This window comes from Populus alba, chromosome 14 (assembly GCF_005239225.2).
Source record: "Populus alba chromosome 14, ASM523922v2, whole genome shotgun sequence".
Classification (NCBI taxonomy): Eukaryota; Viridiplantae; Streptophyta; class Magnoliopsida; order Malpighiales; family Salicaceae; genus Populus; species Populus alba.
This window is the reverse complement of record NC_133297.1, coordinates 4,591,920-4,616,791: the sequence shown is the minus strand read 5'-3', so window position 1 is coordinate 4,616,791 and position 24,872 is coordinate 4,591,920. Positions and strand designations below refer to the sequence as shown.

The window sequence follows — 24,872 nt, the reverse complement described above, 5'->3', positions numbered from 1 at the left end:
CTATCAAATTTTGCTGTCCAGTAACATAAATAAACAACAGTTACGTACTAACAATAGAATCTATTTCACAAAAATATCACTTATTTCTACGCGTTTGAATTTTTTTGCTTATGCAACAGAACACAGTGCTAATATTTGCTTTTAGTTTCCAATGAAACTAAGTGATTTATCTGACAAGATAATGGATTAGTTCACCAAAATTTATTAGGATAAAAAAAAACTATTTTTATTTATCTCTTTTATGTAAGGACAAGTTTATATAGATTTAAAATATTTTAATGAAATTATATGACTATTAATAATACAGTTATATTTTGAATTAAACTGAATAATTATTATTTAATTTTATCCAAACATTCACAAATATAAAAATTAATTAAAAAAATAATCCATTAAAGAATTATTTTGTATTATAAATAATTAAAATTAAACTTCAAGTGTCAAGTATCTTCTATTTTGTATTATAAATATTTATATAATAATATTAGAAAGCACACTAAATTAAGAAGCTTACCCATAAAATATTGCAAATTTTTCTGTGCAGGAACATAAATAAACAACAGTTACGTACTAACAATAGAATCTATTTCACAAAAATATTTCTACGCGTTTGAATTTTTTTGCTTATGCAGCATAACACAATGCTAATATTTGCTGTTAGTTTCCAATGAAACTAAGTGATTTATCTGACAAGATAATGGATTAGTTCACCAAAATTTAATTAGGATAAAAAAAAAGTGTAAAAGATCTTTAAATTCCTAAAAGATTTTATTTTTGTTAACAAGGGAAATTAATTCATACTATTGAACTACTTCTGTTATGTTATTCACATATTCTCACCATAAAGTGCACCTCCCTTGCTGGTTAATGTTTAGGGTGTTTGTGTTGCAAATATTTTCGATATGGAAACAAGTGAAAACTAAAATCAATAGGTAAAAATCATTATTTTAAAAGTATTTATTTATTTTCACACCAAGACAACATCTTTAAAACACTAAAAGAATAAAAACTAAAAACAAAGGGAAAAAAATACTTTTTTTATTTATCTCTTTTATGTAATGACAAGTTTATATAGATTTAAAATATTTTAATTAAATTATATGAATATTAATAATAAAATTATATTTTGAATTAAACTGAATAACTATTATTTAATTTTATCCGAACATTTATAAATATCAAAATTAATTAAAAAATAATCTAATTAATCTCACCACAAATTAAACTTCAAGTGTCAAGTATCTTCTATTTTATATTATGAATATTTATATAATGGTACTAGAAAACACACTAAAAAAAGCTTACCACTATAATTTTCACTTAATTTACTATATAATAAAAATTCACATTTAGAAAAATTTTTAAAAAATTATTTTTAATATGAGATGAAAATTGTTTGCTTCTTTATTTCCTTAAAAACTAAACCAACTTTAAACTCAATAATTAACAAAGAAAGGAGTATACCTCTTAATTAATCATTAAACCCGATATTCACACGAGGGTAGGGTCAGGTTGCTCATGGTAATTTATTTAATTAACGAGTTAATTAACAACTTACATCATGCAGTAATTTAAAAACTAGCTTTATTGAAATAAAAGGAAATTATACGCTGAATAAAAATAATGAAAGGGAAAAAAAAAAACACAGAGAAACCGAGTACCTGGCCTGTGAAAAACAGTAATAATATTTTACAAATGGAGATCAAACAGCAGAGCTTCCTCTGATCCTGGACGCAATATCTACTGCTTTAGCTGAAAAATGGCAGCCTCTCTCACACTTCCATTCTCTGTAACTTGTGTCTCTTGTGCATGTTATATATAGGAGGAGTACTCCCCTCTCCACTACTCTCTTAATTTATTTCAGTAATGTAAAAATTAATTAATTAAGAGCATCTTTAATTGATTGTCGGTGTCAATATTTTATTACGTTCCAAAACAATTTCTATTTTATGCCACCTTTTTTTCTCTCTCTATTACAGTTGGCCCATGTGCAAGACACTTCAATAAAAATATTTACACATAATTTGTTTTTATTTACCAAATGTTCGATTATCCAAAATGAGGCAAGAGAGGGGCAATTGCCCCTTTAGTCTTTTTTATTTTTTAAGTATTTTTTTATATTAAAATATTAATATAATAACTTTATAGGGTTAGTTTTTTTAATTTATTAGCTGCTAATTGATCCAAGCTCTGTTTTATTTTTCACTATTGTACCTACCTCTTTCTTTTCTATAAAATTTCTCTTCAAGCCCTAAACTATTAATTAGTTAAGCAAACAACTTCTTATGCTTCATGTTTTAGGAAAGTTTTCTTCATCTTTTCTATTTATTTCATTATCTAATTTTAGTTTTATTTCCTTTATAACTAGTTATTAAAAATGCTGGGGTTTATAATAATTTTTTAGTTTCTTGAATTAATATGTGTATATGCTAATTGATATGGATTAAAATGAGTTTTGATGAATTGATGTGTATGGGTCATATCATATGCTAATGAATATGGATTGAAATGAGTTTTAATGAATTGATAATTATTTTACTATGAATTTTATATGAAAACTGATGGTGATAAATTTATTAATGATTAAAAATAAAGTACAAGACAACTCAAAAGATTAGAGATATTATAAATAAATTAAAAAAATATTTAATATTTATATTTAATTCACTTGTATAAAACAGCAAGTCACCAACAACAATATCAATTATGAATAATTTACCTTTATCATTTAAAAAAATTATAGCTCCACTACTGCCTTAACCTCTCATTGGAATAATAAAAAGGCATTGCCTAGAGTTGTTTACACTAATTATAACACCAGAAGAACAATATTTAATTTTCATTTCATCAGAGTAATGTATAGAAACAAAAATAACAGTTCACGCATGGGGACAACCTTAGACTCTCGAAGGCCTTCATTAAAAAATAAACTTAGGTTTCAGCAAAACGTCAAATGAGTTTCAACTTACAATTAAAAAATAATTAAGAAACAAATCATGAACCTAGCACGTTATATGGTTGGAACCCAGGCTCATAGATGAAAGGTCGCTTGCCTCAGCAGGTGACATATTGCTCACGTATATTTTAAAGAAAGAATGAAGTCCAACCCTTTAAAAAATTAAAATTAAAATAAAATCAAGTCCAAGGTCTTGGCTTGAAGCCCCCACCCACGTGCCAATAGGCTCTTCATTACAATGGGCTATGCCATAGGGCGTTCAGATAATATTTATAATCAAATGCTCCCACATCTGATTATCATCGTTCACCAAAATCCCAAGTCCCATCCCAATGGATACAGACAACTTTGCCTTTCTTTATCAATCGCGTCCCGTTATCACGTAGAAGTCGTTCACTTGGACTTTGTTAGTAATATAATAGAATGGTCTTGTCATCGTTCTTGATTAGATTACAGCAGCTTTTCCGCCCGCATCATGTTGTGGGGGTAATTTCAAAAACTAATTTTTATTTAATCATGGAATAATTAAAATCAATATGCGTAGGAGTTAGAAAGTTTTGGATTTTAAAAGGAAAAAAAAATGCATTTCTTAGACCAATGTCTTCATTCCCTTTTGAAAATAACTATAAAGTTACGTAGAGTTAAGCGTGAAAAAAACTATGATATTAAAAAATGAAAAGACGGTAATTTCCAAACGAGAGAGAAACAATGACAGCTAGAGAGAGAAGAATACTACTCGTACATTGTACATATTAGTGAGACAGAGAGAGTGAGAGAGGGAGGCTGCATTCAACGGATCTGTATAGCAATATTCAGAGAAACCGAGTACCTGGCCTGTGAAAAACAGTTTACAAATGGAGATCAAACAGCAGAGCTTCCTTGATTTAAAAATTATTGATTTTTTCTCTTTGAATTGATATTGATATTGATATTATTTCGTTTTAAAAATTATAAAAAAATTAAATTTACAAAAAAAAAAATTAAAGGACCAATTTTAAAGTCAAAACTTCAATACAGGAGATAATTTTAAATATTTTGGGGTGAGGGGAACAAAAAATAAATCCCTTTTTTTTATTATTATTTTTTTTTCTCTTCTCCCTCATGCAGCCGCCAGCCCCACACCCAACCTTTTTTATTTTTTTTCTCCTCTCCTTCAACCAGCCACAGCCGATCTTCCCCACCCCCACAAATCAACCTCCTCATCTCCATCCCAGCTGTTCCCTTCCAGCACCAGACCTTCCTTCTCTGGCAACACAGACACAGACCGGCGTCTGCACCTCCCCACAGCAGCCGGCCACTACATTTCTCTCGGCCGGTTTTCGCCGCCAGCAGCAGCAGCGCCGTCCTCACCAGTGAGCCAGCAGCTCACACACGGCAGCGCCGGGGCAGCACTCTTCTTCATCTTCTGCAACCGGCCTCCTGCGCGCCTCCCCCCTCCGGCAGCGCCCGCAGACCCAACAGCCTCCAGCGGCGGCCCGAACACAGCGGATCCTGCAGATCAGCAGCCATCCCATAGAAGAGCCGATCTGCAGGGAAGCAGATCTGAAGAAGAAGAGAGAGGCAGATCCGAAAACCCATGAAAGAAGATTAAAACAGTTTGCCTGTTGCGTTTTTGGTATTTTGCAGGTCACCGCCGGCGAGGAGGGGAAGAAGAGAGGAAGCCGTGACTGACCCTCCTGCTTGCCTGGGTTTGTTGCGGCGGGCCAGTTTGTCCTTCTGAGCTGATAAATTTTTTGTTCACTGAGAAAGCAAAGATCCTGAAATGTGATTGGTTGGTCATTGAATTAAACAATTTTGTTGGTGATTAACATTGTGTTTTTAATCACTTGTTTAGAGAAGGTGCTCAAGTTATAGTCTGCCCTCGTTAACCAAGGAAACAAACGTGGATTGAACACGACAGATGTTCGCCGGTGCGGTCTCATTGAGTCTCCGGGATCTGAATGAACCAATACTTGCAACACGGAACGTTTTTCTTTAGCGAGAGCCAAATAATGACGTTGCATGATCGTGATACTCCGCACAATTCCGTCACAAGCAAACCCAACTTCATCACTGTAATGCCTGGATTTTACATGAACACACGCATGAACCAAATCCTGACAGGCAGTGGCCAACAATGGTTCGCCATTCTTCGTTGATATGCTCCCTGTGACACCCATCCATCTATCTTTCGTAACAGGTTGATCATAATGCCAAGAATAGGCTACCCCTTGTAAAGAAGAGCAATAAGGGTTCCAAACTTGCACCTTTTCCAAATTAAAGCTGTATGTTACGTCAATAGGATCCACAACCCTAAAAAGGTGTGGAAGCTTGGTGTCATTGATGATGATATCGTTAGAATTCCTCTTGGTTTCTTCGCCGAAAACTGCATGGGAAGGGAAGTTTTCAAGAATGATGGAAACTATAGCTTCTTCGACTTCTTTATCCGCAACTTTTACAGGGCCATCTCCATCACACACACAGATGTATATTTATATTGCAAACATCAAAAAATCCCTTCAACTATATAATTAGCCTCAATTCTGCCACTAAACAAATCTTTTTCCTCAGTTGGATCTCCCAAGTTACAGAAGTTTTAAACATCCGAAGAAAGATCCCAAGCCATGCTACCTCCCTTGTTTTGCTAAAACAGTCTGCACAAAACATTACCTGCGCAATAAACCTTCTGCAAACGAGTTCTACGTTCTTTATCAACCACTATAATTGAGTCCCAGAGGGTCTGTTCATTGTGTCTGTTAAGCATTTGATCAAGCAAGACCAAGAACATCAAAAGCTTATTTCCATGCTAATTGACTCTTTGAAGCAAGTTAACCAGAACAGAAGTTTTTAACTTCATTAGGCAATGGTTATAGAAAAAAGGTACTCTCTCAAACAATAATCAAAAGAAAAAATCTTACTACAAAAGAAGTATTGTGGAGTACATCATATTGTTGACATCTACAGCTTGCATTCTAGCATTACAAAACATAGGACACGAAACTGCATACATCTCCAAAATTATCGATGCCCCTTGTCATAGATCATCAGCTTTTCTAACAAGAAAAACAATGATAAACAACAATCAATGGTAGTACAGATGTAATTTTTTGGGACTCTAAAAAAAATAGACAGATGATAAAAGAGAGCAAGCAACTTACTCTTTTGCTACTCTTGGAGGAACCCCAAGCCCAGTCCTTATATTTTCTCCCAATTCTATAAGATCTTGTACCTTGTGGATGCCAGAGGCTTGAAGGGAAGCAATGGAAGCAGAGGCGGCGGAACCCACAAAGAGGGAGGCAACGGCGAACGCTTTTAAGGGCATGAGACGAGAGTCTCCAGCGAAGCCTCTTTTATATGCTGAAATGCCCCACCCTAATTTGGCCATGCTTGCCATTGCCCACCACCACCACCACCGGGTCTCGATGCCGCCACCGCCGCCATTCTCCATTTCTTTCTTTCCGCTGAGTGCCTGGGACCCCACCTTGAACTCATTTCTTTGCGGTCATTGATAGGGGGTCTGATTTGCAGGCCTTCATCATAGAGGCCTAATAATTCTCGATTTGTCTTCTTTTTAGCCCATGTAGGCCCATACAAGTCGCTGGGTATTGGTACGAGGCCTTTTAAATCCTCTGTGGACTCTAGTCCTGGTCAAATGAGAGGACACGTATGTGGCTGGGTAATTTTTTCTCTTTTTTTTTTTTCCAGTTAAAAAGCTCTATGCCGTTGGAGTTAATTTTGCACTGCCATTTTTTGTTGACAAGCTGATAACAAAATTAAGGGATTAATTAGACCGTCTTTTACATGAGATGTAAACTAAGTTAAACTTTTAATATTTTTGGAGAATTAAACCTATGATCTCTTGGATGATACCAAGAACAAATACCTATAAGTTTAGGTAACAGCTTATTATTTTTCATGAATAAAAAAAAATAGAGATAATAGAGACATAATGTAATAAAAAAAAAATTATGTTTAGTAATGATGTACAGGACAAATTAACTATTTATATATCTTGTTTAGTTCATAATGAATAAAACAGAATAAAATAAAAATAAATTTATTTTACATTTAATATATATTATAGGCAAACTTACTTGTTTTTAAAAATTATTATTTTTACTTTAATTTATTACTAGTTTTTTGACTCACATTCTATAACAGGTTATCAACTAAACTTATTCTATAAGTTTTTTCCAACAAAAAAAAAGAAGTTGAATATTCAAGCTTTTCCGACACTTTTTTTATATATAAAAAACAAATTAGTGTAAATTAAAAAACTTATGGATACATCTAGGAGCGATAGCCTTCTATGCTAATAAATGGAAAAAAATTATTAATTATAATTTAAAATAAAAAAACATAAGTAGATTAAGATATTTTGACTTTGAAATACAAGTCATTTATTCGATTGTGTTTAATGACTTTATTTATCAAAATCAATTTCATATTTAATCAAATGATAATAGGAATAGACACTCATAAAATTAATTGAATAAAATCAAAGAAAAAAAAATATAACGAAAAGTTACACATATTAGAAGTATTTTCCAAAAAAATAAAGAGATAATTTTATGTTCATTTATATAAACCATAAACCATGAAAAAAAAAGTTTATTTATATAAACCATAAAAAATATAGATGAATTAAAATAATTTCTTTCATAAATTAAATACATAAAAAAATAACTATTTTTTATCCTTACATTTCTTAGTTGGATAATTTTATAATATCAAGAGTTTTTTATATGAATATTTTAGGGATAAATATAAAAAATATTATTTTTTTAAGACATATTTTATTTCTATCTCTTGTTTTGAAAGTACAAAAAAAAAAATCACTTTAAAATGATTCCAATAATATATTTATTTTTATGTTTTTGTTTCTGTCTGCATCTCTTTAACCAATACTTTTTTTTTTTTTATCTATATTGTATCCATCTCTCTTGTCCTAAAAATAACCTAAGTTTAACTGAGAGACTTATATTAATACATCTTAAAATCTATCTTATATATAAAATTAATACTCTCATAACCCTAAAAAAATTATTAATTAAAATATTACTCAAACATCGAATTTAAATCAAAACTAAACAAAAATATTATAATTACATCTTAGTAAAAGAAAATGATAATAAAAATAGATATTTGCACAATTGAGCAACACAAAATATAATAATGTTTATTTGAGACTATAATAATCTAATAGAAAGCAAAACTCAAATAAATTATGAAGACAAAAATTACCAAATATTTAAGGATACAATTGAAATGAAAAAAAAAAAATAATTAAATATTAACAAATAAAATAAAAATATATATATTTAAATGAAAAAAAAAAAACCAAGCACGCGGGTGTAGAGCCTGTTTGGCATTGCTGCCAAACCGGCGTTTTGTAAAAATTCAAAAATTTTTTTTTTTTTTGCTAAAATTGAGTGACGGTTGTACTTTCTGGATCGTTTTGATGTGCTGATGTCAAAAATGATTTTTAAAAAATAAAAAAACATCATTTGCATGTTTTTCGGCACGAAAAGCTATTTAAAAAGTAACCGCTACCACACTGCTAAACACGCTCGTAGAGTCCCAGCATTCTTGAGCCTTTAAAAACACTCATGTGTGTAGGCTTGGAAGCTCAGGCCCCGGGTCTGGGCATTTTGTTTGCCTCAGAAGGAGGCAATGCATTATCAGCTTCTTCCTTTTTAATTAAATGGGTTGAAGGTTGCCTACAAGGTTACTACCCAATAGAAACCTATTGATTCAATGATTTTTTATTTTATTTTGGTTAACCAATAATTTTCTTTTTTTCTCCATTATTTTTTATCATTTTTTTTCAAACATGAAAATTAAAAAATAAACAAAATAAATTTTTAAATCAAAATAAAAATTATAAAAAACTTTAAGAGTGGTCACGCTTTCTCTTTGTATTTTATATTATGATCCTTCTATTTTTTAATTTTTGTTTTCTACAATAATATCTAACGTGGTTAAATATAAAAAAGAAAAAAAGCCTCAAGATAAAATGTCAACATCAGAGGATTCACGGTTATTTTAATATGGCAGTGTGTTTAGCGCTACATTTCAAAAATTATTTTTGAGAAAATTTAAAATTATTATTTTTTAATTAATATGTTTTTAAATTATTTTGATATATTAATTTTAAAAATAATTTTTAAAAAATAAAAAAAATTATTAACATATTTTTTTAGTAAAAGGTATTTTAAAAAATAATTATGACATTTTTAAACACACATCAAAAACAGTATTTCATAAATACACGGAGAATTGAAGACCGCGTTACCAAACAAAACTTAATATTCATAATCAATTTGTGACCCAGCAATTTACATCAAAATATCAATCTCGCCGAAATATCTTTTTTTTTTCGTCAAAAGTTCCCCATTGAAAAACTCTCTCTTTGTTTTGTGTTTAACTATCCTTTTTCTCTCTTGTCAAAACAAATTCAACTAACTCCTGTTTTGGATTCGATTTTTTTTTTTAATTTTGCTTCTTCGATCGAGAATTCAGTAGCAAAGAAGCCAGTGGCTGCTATTTTTTTTTTAAATCAAAACAGAGACGACTTTCAGGTTCGCATTCCTGGCTCCTATGAACAAGCTGAGGGTGGCTGGGCTTTTTTTCTTGGATATATATATATATATATATATACTCCTATCATTAAAGGGTTTTTATTCAATCTTGGTTTTCTTGATAATAAATTAATTTTTATATTTTTTATTATATAATAAAATTAAAAACTTGAATAAAACCAATAAAGTTTCATAACTCAAATTGTAGCTTTAATGAGTTAATTAAATATTCATTTAAAAAGACAGGTTGGGATTTTTAACTTTTTTATATTGTTTTGTTTTTTTTAAAAATTTCATTATTTAGTATGAATTTTTTATTAAATTTTATCATTGATATTGGGTTAATAGTAAATTAGATTTTATTTTATCATATAATAAATTTTTTAAAAAATCAACATAATAAAGTCCACAACTCAAGTCATAGGTTTGACATATGTTAGCTAAATATTAATCAAAGAATATTTGAGTCAAGATTTTTTTGGCTCTTTTGTTTATATCTTTTGCCCTTTTTTTAATTGCATCATTTAATTTGAGATTTTTATTAAATTTTATCTTTGAGTATTGAGTTAATGATAAATCAATTTTTATGTTTTCTATCATCAAATAAAAAAAAATTAATCAAAGTCAATTGAGTACATAATTCATGTTGCGAGCTTGAAACACTAACTAAATATTTAAAAAAAATAGTTAAATTAAGATTTTTTTAATTTAAACAATTATACTAAATTTAATGATAATGCTTAAAATTAAGTTTCTGATGATCTAGATTTTTTTTTTATATTCCAAAAAAATTATGTCCAACCTGGTGCAAAAAGATAAGTGATAAACTAGTAAGTAATATCTAGCTGACTTATGGTTTAACTCAATAACTCGAAGAAGATAAGAACTTTGCTTGGTTAAAACATTGTCTATTTTTTTTAATAAAATAATAACATTTTAATTTTTTTAATTTTTTTTTTTTAAAAAAGTTGATCCATATCTCGGTATAGTTACCGAGTTTGGCCTTACAACGACGGCATTAAAGATCCATTTCATTTGAAGCTTCAAGAGGGAGGGCAAGATAAACTACTCTCGTTTTGAAAGCTAATTGCATTGCTCTCCATTAATTATTTCTCCATCTCCCCTGCATGTTCTCGACATGGGTCATTTTCAAGAAGCAAAGATGGATCCAGCTCATTGCTCCCTCGATCTTGACTGGTAGTAATGTTTTTCTATCTGAAAGAAGTCGACTCTCGAGAGGCTGATGAGATGATATATATAGAGGTGAAATAGATGAAAAATTATGGAAATTATGGAATTTGAAAAAAAAGGAGCTGAAATGAAAAATATATAAAAAATAGATAGCGTACTAGGGTTTTTGCGAAGAATGGATTTAGATTCTCAATCTTTTAAAATAATATAATTTATAAAATTAGTTTTTAAGTGTTCCAAGATGTTGATAAGGTGTTTTGGATTCAAAAAACTTAGAAAATTGGATTTATGAGGAAAAATAAAATACTAACCTGATTTTTCATCAATTATAATGATAGTTGGAATCTAGATTTATAGATATAATGGTAGTTGAAATTTAAACTCGTAGATAAAATGTTGTTTGCCCCTGTGACTTACTGCTCACGTATTTTTTAAAAAAAAAATGATGTCCAACCCTTTAAAAAGTTAAAAAAATAAAATAAAATAAGTCCAAGGTCTTGGCTTGAAGCCCCCACCCACGTGCCAATAGGTTCTTCATTACAAGGGGCTATTCCGTAGGGCTCCCGGGCTCAAGTTTTTGGCCTTTTTTGTTTTTTTATATATATTTAAATTAAACATAAATTCATGAAAAAAACTTTATTAAATCCAGTTGAGTTTTATCATCTAGATATAGATTTGATAAGTTAAATCACACTACATTAACTTTTATTTTATTTATTATTTTTTTAATATGTATTTTTAAAAAATAATTTGTTAATTTACGTTTCAATCCTTTTTCTATAATTTTTTTGTGTGCTCATTTAACCTTTTTTGAATAAATATTTTTTAAAAGTTATTTTATAGGTATTTAATTTTGAAAATATTATTCTAATTTATCTATATTTTTTTTTATTTTTTTATAAATAAATTTTATTTTTTAAAATAAAATATTTTCAGATAATATCATAATCAAATACCACCACATTTGATTATCATCGTTCACAAAAATTCAAAGTCCCATCCCCACCACACGCACTGTTGTTCGAAAGAGAGAGAGAGTAACCCACAATGGATACAGACAGCTTTGCCTTTCTTTATCAATCCCGTCCCGTTATCACGTAGAAGTCGTTCACTTGGTCTTTGTTAGTAATATAATAGAATGGTCTTGTCATCGTTCTTGATTAGATTACAGCAGCTTTTCCGCCCGCATCATGTTGTGGGGGTCATTTCAAAAACTAATTTTTAATTAATCATGTAATAATTAAAATCAATATCCGTAAGAGTTAGAAAGATTTGGATTTTAAAAGGAAAAAAAAAATGCATTTCTTAGATCAATGTCTTCATTCCCTTTTGAAAATAACTATAAAGTTACGTAGAGTTAAGCGTGAAAAAAACTATGATATTAAAAACTATGAAAAGCCATGGATGGAAGCTAAAAAAAAATGAAAAGACGGTAATTTCCAAACGAGAGAGAAACAATGACAGCTAGAGAGAGAAGAATACTACTCGTATATTATACATGTAGTTTAGCTTCCATGTATATTAAAAACTAGAATACTACTCGTATATTATACATGAGAAGAATACAATGAAAAGCCTACACCCCACAAGTAGTTTCACTGGGCCCTGCTCACTGTGGCCATGAGGAACTAGTGTCCATGGAGAAGCAGAAATTGAGATATTTAGCAGAATTCATGGATGGGAAGAAGGTGACATTGGACGATCTTGTGACCATAGTTCAGAAGAATGAAATGGAAATTCGAGGCTGTTATAACTTCAATCGTAGCTGTGACGATTTTGTAAAGATGATTCTGTTGGATGCTGTATTCGTCATCGAATTCTTGTTGCAGTTCTTTAACCTTCTCTGTGAAGAAGTTCCTATATTACCTGAGCCTCGGATGATGTTTGGTTTACAAGTGGACTTGATACTACTTGAAAATCAGCTACCTTATTTCATTCTGGAGAAAATATACGAGAAAACCTATGCAGACCCTGAAACACAAGCTAACCTTACTTTTCCTGAGCTTGTCGCCTTCTACTTTGGACATTACTACAGGATTTCACAGAGACCAAAAGTCAACTCAGTAGGGATAAAGCATTTCACTGATTTTCTGAGATATTCTATGTTGAATGAGTCCCTGGAGATATTACCTCGTCGTCCTAGTGCCAATGTCAAACTGAAATACAGTGCAACCATGCTTCATAAAGCAGGATTGAAGTTTGAGGCAACTGAAAACAGTTGTGTACTCGACATAAATTTTGTCAACGGAGTGTTGAAAATGCCACGCTTTGAAGTAAATCAGAGCTTCGAATATGTGACACGAAACCTCATGGCATATGAGCAGTGCCACTACCCATATAGTACTTACATATGCAATTACGGACCATCTTATCAACACTGAAGAAGATGTGGATTTTTTTTTTTTTTTTTGGTAACCCGGGGTGTCCGGGCCAGCTTACGCGCACCACGACTATTCCCCGGGCCCACTGAACATCTTGTAAGCCCAGTAGGCAGGTAAGGCACCGCGGGGGTGACAGGCTGGTACTCTTGAGGATCGAACCCAGGACCTTCGCAAAGACAAGCTTTGTTGTTGACCAATGGGCTAGACCCTCAAGTGTGAAGAAGATGTGGATTTGCTGGTTAAAGTGGGGGTGATTGATAACTGGCTAGGAAACAATGCCATGGTTGCCGATTTGATTAACCGGCTTTGCGAGCAAATTAATGAATTTTTCACTTGTTATCATGATCTTTGTGTTGATTTGAATGCCTACTATGAGAACAGGTGCAACCATAGAAAGGCAACCTTGAAACTTGTATATTTCAGCAATCTTTGGAGAGGTACCGGTACTGTTGCTGCAGCTGCCCTGCTGATCCTCACTTTGATACAGACTGTATGTTCAATAATTTCACTTCTAGGTCCAAAGCAGCTTATCTAGTTTTATTACTACAGTCAGTATCTGGTTATGGTTTCCCATATGGTCTCCATAATTGGTGTCTATTTCAATACAGTTGCTTCTATAGGCTCGAAGCAGGCGGTTTGAAGCTACTGTAGTAGCAGGATTGTTTTCCGGGTAGTTTTTGTCAGTCCAATGCAGTGTTATATTCTGCTGAAAGCAGTTGGATTTTTTCTTTTACACTATTGATCTCATCATCATCATCATCGATAAAATATTAATCTCATAGTTACATCGATAAAAATTCAATTAATTAGTTTAACTCTGTTGGTTTTTGGTTCTACTAATAACTGTGGACCCGAGGGCTCCATGGAAGTTGAAGATACCTGTTCGTTGCCCTAAATATATGTTTATGTGATAAAGAGGAAAATGCTCAGCATTTCTGCACCTTATTCAACATTCCTTAAGACCTCTAACATGGCTGCCTATATCATTCATTTTTTCTTCAATAAGTTTCTACTTTCTAGGTTACTACTCTTCTATGGTTGTGTTAATTAGTCCTTGTAAATTCTTCATTAAAAAAAAAGCATTTAATCCTTCACGGACATGACGATGGCGAGTGTAAATTTGTCCAAATCCTCCACAAAGTTGGTTTGATCAAATCTGGTACCATAGCGTTGTCCTCTAGCCAGCTGACAATCAAATCCACATCTTCTTCAGTCTTGACAAGTGATCGCATATGTAATTAGTTGCATTTGGATAGTAATGGAACTGCTCCAAGGCCATATAATATTTCGAATTGTACATTCGAAAATGTTAATTTCCAGTGACCAAGCGTGGTATTTTCAACACCCCATTATCAAATCTTATGGCAACCAGATGGTTATTATCAACAACTACAAACTTAACTCCTGCCTTAAGGAGCGTGGTTGCCTTATATTTGAGTTCAATAGGAAAATCAAGGTTTCCAGGACTAGGCTCAATCAACATAGAACACCTTACCAAATCAGTGAAATGTCTTACTTCCCGTGGATGAGGTTTTGCCTCCACTGCAGGGTAGTTATAGATAAGCTGAAGAAATGTAGGGTAATATCTCTTGTCATACTGTTTCTCAACAATGAAGTAAGTTAGTTGATTTTCGAGTAGTATCAAGTCCTAAGATAATCTTCACTTTCAATTTTTGCTTTCCTAAGATAATTTTTGACTCTTTACGATGGAGATTTGTTGAATTCTGCAGGATGAACTTGATAGTTGTCGTACCCTCAAGAGAGCTTGACGTCAAGGCGACCCTTTCTAGTAGTAGAGATTGATGTTGGGGTCTTTGTTTTGTGAAAAAGAGAGTCGCCACCTAGTATTATGATCACTAGAAAACCTAACTGGTCTTTTAGAGATTTTAAGGCAAGGAACTGGTTGCGTAAATGGAAGGTTTTAACACCCCTAGTATGCCCTACCTAAGTTAAGCTGCTTGGTATTTAGTTTGCCTTATAATTGCTATGGAGTTGATGTTCTCTAATCCCACCAATTTCCTAGGATAAGTCTGCTCTGATGAACGAACTTGGGTTCAAAGTCTAAGGGAAAGAACCCTTGGCCAATACGGATCATACCTTTAGATATGTTTGTAGAGTGCCAAAGAGAAACGGTGCAGATTTCTTGAAGTCTATGTTTGATTTGAAATAAATTCGGAATTTATGAATTTAGAGATAGCTAAGATAGAAATCTAAGGAGATTCAATGTGCTTAAAAGCTCATTTTCCCTTAGTATTTCAAGTGTTCGCGACTTGTAAATCGCAAGAGAAAGATAGGAAAACATTTATAAATCTAAGGAAATTCAAGGTGCTTTAAAAGCCCATTTTTGCCTTAGTATTTCAAATTTTCATGATTCTTAAATTGTGGAATCAAAATTTGAAATGTCCTCAATTATAATTGAGGCTTCTTTCAAGGGTACGCAATTAAATTGTTCTAAATAAAATTTTAGGCATAAATTGACCCTTCCGTTAAAAATAAACAAGTTGTATTCCTATTAACAATATTTTGGACATTTACCTTTCATAGGTTTATTTGCCCTTGTATTGTTAAGGGATAATGACTTTGTTGTTTCTAAAAAACATTTTGATATTTACCACTTGGGGTTTCTTTATCTAAATATTAACAGTGAACAATGACGCAATTATTCCCAATAATATTTTGAATATTAACCCCTTTTGAGGTTTATTTATCCAAATATTTGTAGTGAATAATAACAAATTATTCCTAATAATATTTTGGATATTAACTCCTTTGAGGTTTCTTTATCCAAACATTACTAATAAATAACAAATTATTTCTAATAATATTTTGGATATTTATCCTTTTGGATTTCTTTATCCAACCATTAATAGTGAATAAAAGCGAATTCCCAAAAATATGATTTTTATATTTTTGGAATGTTGGCCAACACCATTTGGAACTTACAAACATGTTGTAAAATCCAAGATGCAAGGAAATAATTTTTGGTGTTTAAGAAATCCATGCTAAAACATATTTTTTGAAATCTCGAATATCTTTTTTTTGAATTTTTTTTTTAAATATGTTAGGGTATTGGTCATATGCAACACGCAAAAAAACAATTTCATATTTTGGTTAAAAAACACTATTTATCACAACAATCAAATGCAAACATCACAGTTTGAAGCTAGCAAAAACATCAGAAAAAATAAGTTCGTCACATGGGGGGCCAAAGTCCTGCAGCTAACATTTTTGAACTCAAAACACACGGCTAATCGCAACAATTAACACAAGCATCCCAGTTAAAATTATTAAACTATCACAAGAAATAAACTTGTCACGTGAGGCCAAAGTTCTGAAAGCAACATTTTAAACTCAAAATTCTACGCCAGTGTCGGTACCCCCACGACCCATCCTCTGCCATCCTAAATCTTGAACACTGCCATGCTCGTAACAGGACAGAGACTTGAGGGGTATACTTTTATCCTATGTATTAGAAACCAATGGCCAGCCATCCTTTTTTTTTTAAAAAAAAAAAAAGGAAACGTGATCTGTGAGCCTGAGACAAACAACCCCTCTCCTGAAAAGAAAACTTCCCTCATGCCTTTTTACTTTCTCCTCCCCAAAACTTCCCACGTTATATATTTTCTTCTCTAACCAAAGCTTTGTTTAGAAACAAAACTGCTCCTCCTGCAACATTCTGCAGCTCCTGCTTGCAGAACAAAGAAATGGAGGCAAGGTAGGATAGATTAAAGTTAACCCCCTCTCCTTCGTTGTTTCCGATTACTCTCAAACCTTCATCTTCTTCTCTCGGTTCTCTCCCTTTCCTTTCCTCTCTCTATTTTCCCCTTCTCTTCTATTTCGTCGTTTCCTCCCTCCGTTTTTTTTATGTCTGTTTTTTTTCTTCTCTGTTTTTGGACTTTCTCCGTATCCCCTACTCACTTTGTTTTCTCTTCTTCTTCCCCACCTAAAAAAAAAACTGCACTTCTAAACCACTACAATTCCTATGTAACATTCCCCGGCCAGGAGACAACCCAGCAGAGAGACCATGAAAAACAGTCACTCATAACAACAGATCAAGGGAAAAAACACAGCTATAACGTAGACAAATGAATCCAAACTATAAAGCATGGCAGTGATCGTGGGCAAGCATAATCCTTTTGTTTCAAACCATAATAAAACTGAACATCTAGCAAAAACCATAAAACAGGTTTTGGAAAAGAACCACACAACAAATGCCAAGCTTAAAATAATAGCAAAGAAGCGGAAGACTAAGAACTATACCTGCTGATGCTGCTAGTTCAGATGCAGAAAATGAGGTGTACGCAGGTGAAAACCTTTGCTTTTCTACCTCTGAAACTAAAGGAAGCCTTTCCTCTTTTTTGCCGTTAAGAGTTTTTGGAAAACCCGTAGGTTTGGTGAACTCTTTTTCGACAAATGCAGGATAGACTGGAACTGATTTTTTGCCTCTTGTTCTCTTTGTTTTTCTATGCTCTCTCTCTGTTTTCTACTCTCCTCTCTGCGTCCTCTTTGTTTTAAGCTTGTTCCCTCTCTTTAACTCTCTCCCTGCCCTCCCTTCTTTCTTTTCTTTCTTTCTTTTTTTTACAACGCAGTCTGTTTATATATGCAAGAACTGAAGACCACCCTCACATTCTCTCATCTCCACCGTCTGTCTTAGGGAAACAATTCCAGCCCTTAGATGATGATGAGGCTCCTCTTTGCGTCTTCTTTCACAACTGGCACAAGTGAGGTTGCAACGGTTTCCGTGAAATCTTGACTGGCAGCTAAGGACATGGCGTGAAGAGGGGTGTTGTCCTGCACACGCCAGGTTGCAGGGGATGCAAGGACGAGAGATTTCAAAAACTAGCATGAAACGGTTGCAGAGGGGGGAAGGGAATGCAGGTGGGGTACAGTACCATGCTAATTATATTTTCAGGATGTGGATGTTCTTATACGGCACTGTATAGCTAAAGAAGGGATTAATGCAGCAAAGAAAAAAACATGGTCGTTTGTTGTTAGCAAATGGGCATAATCGTAACCTGTCATTTATTGGTCCCGTCCCTGTTTTTTCTATTTTCTTCAAAACCCAGCCAAGTCTCTTCCAATTTATTTCGGCAACTAACTCCCTTAATTCAGTCCTGCGAACTGGGGGGGTAAAATCTTTCCTTTGACAGAAAAATTTTGTTTGCAGTAGAATTTTTATGGCAGAATTTCACGACAGAATTTTTTGGCGGCAAAATTTTTACGCATAATTTTCACGGCAGAATTTCTATGGCAGAATTTTCACGGCAAAATTTCACGGCAGAATTTTGCTTCCTCATTAGATATTCAAACGTGAATATCTTGAGCTTTTTCTATTGAAATCAAGCGATTCAAAAACCTAAATTCATCTACACATGTAGAATTACAACTTTCATGAAGGATTCAAGGTGAGATAAAATCATTTTACAGAATATAAATTGGCTGCAACCTGGTTGGTCAAAAAGGATCCTCTGATCTAAATCAGGAAACTGACAATGCCAAGCATCCTACTTTGACTGAGAGTCTTCCATAAAAATAGTGAGCCCTAGGACCCAATAAAAGTGTAGGTCAATTTTCAACATGTTATGAGTGACAAAATATAGCCGGGATGGGGTCGGATATTGTATGGAACTAGATCAAAATCAAAGCCTAAAGTTAGAACAAAAAAATTGCAACAACGGCAGAGCTAATTTTTTTAGTGCAGCTTCTGAGGGATTTATCCAACCTTAGAAACCAGATAGAAAAGGAACGAATGCATCATTTAAAAGACTTCTAATTAGCCTAAGAATCCTGACAATTTCGACAGCAAAGAGGAAGGATCAAGAGAGCAAATGCCAGCTGAAACACAATCTGAAAAACATTTCCTTTTCCTTTATTTTTATCAATCTCCCAGCAACCCTGAACTAAACTCCTGCCTTCAATTGAAAAGGCATATACACCATCTCCATTAGCACGTATGGCTCAAAAAAATGAGTAACAACAATAGTGAAGACAACATCCATCAGAACCATCATTACAAAGTCATGACTACTAAAATTAAATACAAAGAAAGCCCATGAGTTGAAGTACAATTAAAAACTGCAGAGGAAACGGAAAGTACACAGACAATACAACGAAAGTCAACAATGAGAGAAATAAAATGACACCTGATTGGGGCTAACTTGGTCCACTTGGAGTACTAGTGCAAGGAAAGGACTGCACAAATTGTCTGTACAAGAGTGAAGAGGAGCAAGACAGTTGCACTAAGAGTTGCTGTACTTCTCCAAAGGTTTCCAAAATATACCTCTCTAAAGTATGCGCTACTTTCAACCAGGAGTCTTGGTAGTGTTGATCCAGCTGCTTGTAAGGGTTATAATAAATGGAATATTCTTCAAAAGTTTTTGCTGAAAGCTTGTCAATCAGAATCTTCACTGAAGCACCATCTCTGTTTAAACTGATTGGGCGATGCATACTGAAAATTGTCCATATTTTTTTAGATCGATGGTATTCATCATCGTCTGATTTATCCTCACACTCATGAATAAAATGACATAGTAGAGCGTCGTCATAGGCATATTATAGAAACAAGTCTTACTCTTTTAGGGCAATGTAAAACACCTTTTTTATTTTGGAATTATGCTTTTGAACCTCTATTTATCTTATAAATTGCATGCCTACTCCTGTTCTTGCCCATAGTTCTCCATTTGATTGTTTATTTCAACGGTATCTTGATTATCATTTTTTATGTACTTTGGATGTCTCTGTTTTCCTTTTCTGCGTCTATATAATAACCATAAATTGGATTTTCGTTCCTCTCCATGTGTGTTCTTTAGTTATAGTTCCTTACATCTTGGTTATCGATGTTTTGACATTGCATCTCATCGTATTTATATTTCTCGTTATGTCCGCTTCCATAAACATGTGTTTCCATTTGATAATTCTTAACAGATTGCAAAAGTCTCGAACACAACCCCCACCTAACCCGCTACTGTCACCCTCCCAAAATCTGCTTCACCACCCACCACTACCCACTTTCCCTAGCCACCCAAACAGCCCCCAACACTCAGCTCTGCCACTCCAAATAGCCACCCGACCACAGTCTCTGCCCATTATTTGGCCATCATTCCATGCTTATTTATCTAACCCTTATAAAGCAAGTTCAGCTTGTCAATTGGTCTCATCTCCTCCTAGTCTTGGGGCACTCTCTAGTTCCTCCTCTGCTTCGCCCTCCTTGGTTAGTATTCCTGCAGATTTGGTCTCTGCTTACAGCCCCTCCTCTACTGACAGTCCTAATCTTGCGGTTGCTTTTTCATCATCCTCTTCAACTGGTCTGCAACTTATGGTTGATTTATCTTCTTATCAGCTGCCACAGGTCTCCTCACTACCACCATCTTCCCCTGCTTCTCCACTAGCAAGCAACAAACATCCTATGATTCTTAGACCTTACAATCGAAGACAGCAAATCTGGTTGCTTCAGCTGCCGCCACCTCTGCCCCCATACGAGTATTGCATTCTCCCTCTTCTAAGCCCTTTTCAATTTCTGATGCTGACTGGTATGCAATTTGGCATAATGCTATGTATGATGAGATCGTCACTTTGCAATCTAATCACACTTGGTCTTTGGTTCCCTTTCATTCTTCGATGAATGTTGTTGGCAGTAGATGGGTATATCGGATCAAACGTCGTGTTGATGGTAGTATTGAGCGCTATAAAGCGCGTCTTGTTGCTAGAGGTTTTACCCAGCAAGAAGGCATTGATTTTTCTGAAACCTTCAGTCCAGTTATTAAGCAGGCCACCATCTAATTGGTTTTCTCTATCGTAGTTTTGCAAAATTGAAAGATTCATCAGCTTGATATTCATAATGCCTTCCTCAATAGCGTTCTTACTGAAGAGGTCTACATGAAACAACCTCCAAGTTTTGTTGACTCTTCTCTTCCATCTCATGTGTGCAAATTGCACAAATTATTGTATGGTTTGAAACAGGCACCAAGAGCATGCTACACTCATCTAAGTGATTTTTTGCTCTCCATTGGTTTCCGAGCTTCCAAGGTTGACACCTCCATGTTTATCTTATCTTATGGTACTAATATATTCTATCTCCTGGTATATGTTGATGATATTCTACTTACGGGTAGGAACTCTGCTATGCTTCATCACCTAATACAGTTACTAAGCTTTGAGTTCAAGTTTCGTGTAAACCCCGGGAAAAATAAATAAATAAAAATGAAAAAATTCATGCATATGGTTAAATAAAAACAGGAATTCATGAATTTTTTTAATATAAATTTCCAAGCAAAATAATTCGGGACATTATAATAAACTCGGTACTGTTAAGGGTTAGATTTAATTGAAGAGAATAATACATTCAAAGAAAAATGGGGGCCTAAATGCAAATAAGGGAAAATATAAAGTATAAATACTCTCTCCTCACCAAAAATCTATAGGAACCCTAAGGAGAGAAAATATGGAGTTTAATACCCATTCTTGAGAAATCAAGAGAGAAACACTAAAATTTTCAAGAACCCATTCAAGATTAAAAGTTTATAGATGGGATAAACACTTGAGAGCAAAGGATTACTAAGAGATTGAACATGAAGAAAAGAAAGGAGGGAGTTGAAAATCTTCAACTGGTTGAAAGATCAAAAATCTTAATTTGAACCAGGTAAGGTGTTATAAACATGATCTTAAACAAAATTCATTTCAAATTTGATAAAGAATTGATGCCTTTGATTATTGAATCATAGGTTAGGGTTCATAGACATAAATTAGGGAAAAAGTACTTATTTTTAAAATTAAGTTAATTCATGTATGTGGTATGTAGTTTATGAAAGTATTGTGTGAAAGGAAGGGGGAGACGAATCTGGACAAACTTGTTTCCTGACTTTCAGTGAGATTTTGGGTTGGAGGATGAGGGAATTAGGATCGGGTTCCTCATAGAAATTGTTGATTTGAATGTTAGTTAATCAAGGAAACTGGTCTTGTTCAATTTGGAGATGTAGAACTCCAGTTCTGGGTTACCAACTAAGACTGAGTCGTGACTAATTATGTAGGACAGTAGGACTAATTAGTTAATGAGCAATTTTGACTATCTTGGAGGCAAAACTAGGTTCTCCTCCCTTTAGAGAACTTATAGACTCATGTTTTAGCTTTCTAACGAGATCAATCTCACTTAAAATGAAGTTTTAGAAAACTCTAGATATATAGTTTAAAATCTGATGAGTGTTTGGACAGTAACAATTCAAAGTTAGAAAGTAATGGTTGGACAGTTACGGTTGAAAATTGGATAGTCAAAGTTGAAAGTTGGACAGTAACGGTTGAAAGTTGGACAGTAACAGTTCAAAGTTGGACAGTAATAGTTGAAAATTGAACAGTAACAGTTCAAAGTTAGACAGTAACAGTAGACTTTCACGTGAATATTATTTATAAGAATATAAAAGAATTGAGTCATACGAACACTTTACACATTGAGATACCTAACTCTGAAAATATACATGATATATGTATTATGTTATTATGAGAAAAATGAACATGCATAGAAAGTAACATATGAGTAATGGATGAATATGGATTCTCTATAATATTGGCTTGAAGGAATCATAACAAAAAACTTCCTTATAATTCAAGAGGAGCAACCAGGATTGGATCTTCTGTTAGGGGAGGTCACGAGACAAACGAAGCAGGTGCGTGATTTTTCCTTTTATTTACACTTATACAATTTAAAAATTCTTCTGGTGAATGCAATTACAATAAATATCAACGTTCAATATAAATAAAGTCTAGTGATTTACAAGATTAGCTTTGGCTAATGGCATCCGTGATAGGGTTGCCGGGATATGAATTACAAGATTAGCTTCGGCTAATGGCATCCGTGATAGGGTTGTGATAGGGTTTGCCGGGATATGAATTACAAGATTAGCTTTGGCTAATGGCATCTGTGATAGGATTGCCAAGAGATGATTTACAAGATTAGCTTCAGTTAATAGCATTCTTGATAAGATTGTCGGGATATGAATTACAAGATTAGCTTCGACTAATGGCATCCATGATAGGATTTCAAGATTAGACTTTGCAAGGTCACCCAGTTCATTCAAGTAAATAAGAGTATTCCAAAATAAGAATATACAAATGAGTGTTAATTGGGTTTAAAAAGATTTACAAGCAAACTATAAGTTCTCTATTAGAATTCTTATGTATCCGATAGAAAATTTATACTTCATTTGTATTCATTAACATGAGCATTTATATATATAATCAACATAATGGTATGTTTATTTATGTAACATGTGCATCAAATATCCAGGGAGATCATTAGTTTAGGACCTTACTTTAGGAAGCTTATGTAAATACTTAAACTTAAACAAAAGAGAATTAACACATTTATGTAGTATACTTTTGTGTAAACCTTAATGTATTTATAAAAGTTCAGCTTAGCATGTAGTATTTTAGTTATCTTGTAATTAACCCTTTTTGAAATATTTAAGAACACTTATTATGTTGTAAATGCTTTCTTTGCATGATAGTATTCCTTTTTCTTTTAAATTTTATGATATGATGTTTGGACTATGTTCAAATTGAACTTACTCATAGGATACATATATTGTGTGGATTGTATGAGGCGTGGAATTATGAGGTTTTGATATAAGGTCCGGAATTATAGGACCTTGTGATGATGGGTTTGATTGAGTAAATTGATAGTAGTCGATAACTTGGGATGTCCTAAATGCAAATGAAGCTCTGTCGAATTTTTGGTAATAAAAGAAAATTTACCCTCAAATAAAAAGGATATGTTGGGAACTTTTAACATCGATCGAGTCGTACAATCGAACTATTACACTTCATGAGTTAGGTGTTGTTCACTATTTTTTGGGTATTGAAGTTCAGTCTATCGGTATGGGTTTAATGCTGCGTCAACATAAATATATTCTTGACATCCTCACCCAAGCTGGTATGACTTCCTGCAAACCCGTTGATACTCCAGTCTCCCCTTCGAAAGTCACTCTATTACCAGATCACTCATTCTCTGATCCTACATGATTTCATCAAATCATGGGTGCTTTTCAATATCTTACCTTCACCCGTCCATATATATGTTTCTCTGTTAACAGAGTCTGTCAGTTTATACATGCTCCAACAAATTCTCATTGGGCCGCTATTAAACGTATTCTAAGCTATCTTAAAGGTACGACATCTTATGGTTTTCATATTACTCGAGGCTCCTCTTTTGCTCTACATGGATTTACATATGCAGATTAGGCTGGTAGTATTGATGATCGCAAGTCTACGGGTGGCTATCTTGTCTTTTTTGGTCAGACATTAATTTCTTAAAAATCCGGCAAGCAATGCACAGTTGCTCGCTCCTCTACTGAGGCTGAGTATAAAGCCCTTACTGATGGTATTGCTGAAGTCATTTGGATTCAATACTTGTTAACAGATCTGTAGGTTCCCTTAGTTTCTACTCCTACCATTTAGTGTGATAATCTTGGTGCGACCTATCTCTCACTAATTCCTATCTTTCATGCTCGTACTAAGCATGTTGAAGTAGATTATCACTTTTTCCACGACCGTGTTGCCAAGAAAAAGATTCAGGTTCGTTTTGTTCCTTCTTGGGATCAACTTGCCGATGTCTTCACTAAATCGCTTCCTGTTGTATCATTTACTTTTTTTCGGTTCAAGCTTCGGGTTTATCCTCCATTCTCAGCTTAGGGGGCATATTATAAAATGTATAGCATGTATATATAAGAATATGAAAGTAATATAGGATTATTCCAATGTTGTAATCCTTATAGTTATTGCCTGTGTTTTGTATAT

The 24,872-nt window shown here is 33.4% G+C and overlaps 2 protein-coding genes across 3 annotated transcripts; one reads left to right on the top strand and one right to left on the bottom strand.

The window, feature by feature from the left end:
- Positions 1–5,831: 5,831 nt before the first annotated feature.
- LOC118040067 (uncharacterized) lies at positions 5,832–6,430 on the bottom strand. 2 transcript variants are annotated; one of them, XM_035046928.2, is made up of 2 exons: positions 6,094–6,430; positions 5,832–5,983 (listed from the first exon to the last, which is right to left on the bottom strand). In XM_035046928.2, exons 1-2 carry the CDS (start codon positions 6,381–6,383, stop codon positions 5,980–5,982), a joined length of 294 nt encoding a protein of 97 aa, XP_034902819.1. In that variant the 5' UTR covers positions 6,384–6,430; the 3' UTR covers positions 5,832–5,979. The 2 variants fall into 2 exon arrangements, with proteins under 2 accessions (XP_034902819.1, XP_034902818.1); XM_035046927.2 differs by having other exon boundaries at positions 5,832–5,988; positions 6,094–6,429.
- A 5,914-nt stretch (positions 6,431–12,344) lies between these two features.
- LOC118040065 (UPF0481 protein At3g47200) lies at positions 12,345–14,857 on the top strand. The gene is made up of 5 exons (XM_035046925.1): positions 12,345–13,047; positions 13,358–13,578; positions 13,709–13,758; positions 14,637–14,703; positions 14,819–14,857. Exons 1-5 carry the CDS (start codon positions 12,345–12,347, stop codon positions 14,855–14,857), a joined length of 1,080 nt encoding a protein of 359 aa, XP_034902816.1.
- Positions 14,858–24,872: the final 10,015 nt, after the last annotated feature.

Coding starts and splice junctions, on each gene's coding strand:
- LOC118040067 (XM_035046927.2), bottom strand. CDS start 6,383: ATGGAGAATGGCGGCGGTGGCGGCATCGAGACCCGGTGGTGGTGGTGG.
- LOC118040065 (XM_035046925.1), top strand. CDS start 12,345: ATGGAGAAGCAGAAATTGAGATATTTAGCAGAATTCATGGATGGGAAG. Junction 13,579..13,708: donor TCCTCACTTTGATACAGACT/GTATGTTCAATA, acceptor TTGCTTCTATAG/GCTCGAAGCAGGCGGTTTGA. Junction 14,704..14,818: donor TACTGTTTCTCAACAATGAA/GTAAGTTAGTTG, acceptor TGAATTCTGCAG/GATGAACTTGATAGTTGTCG.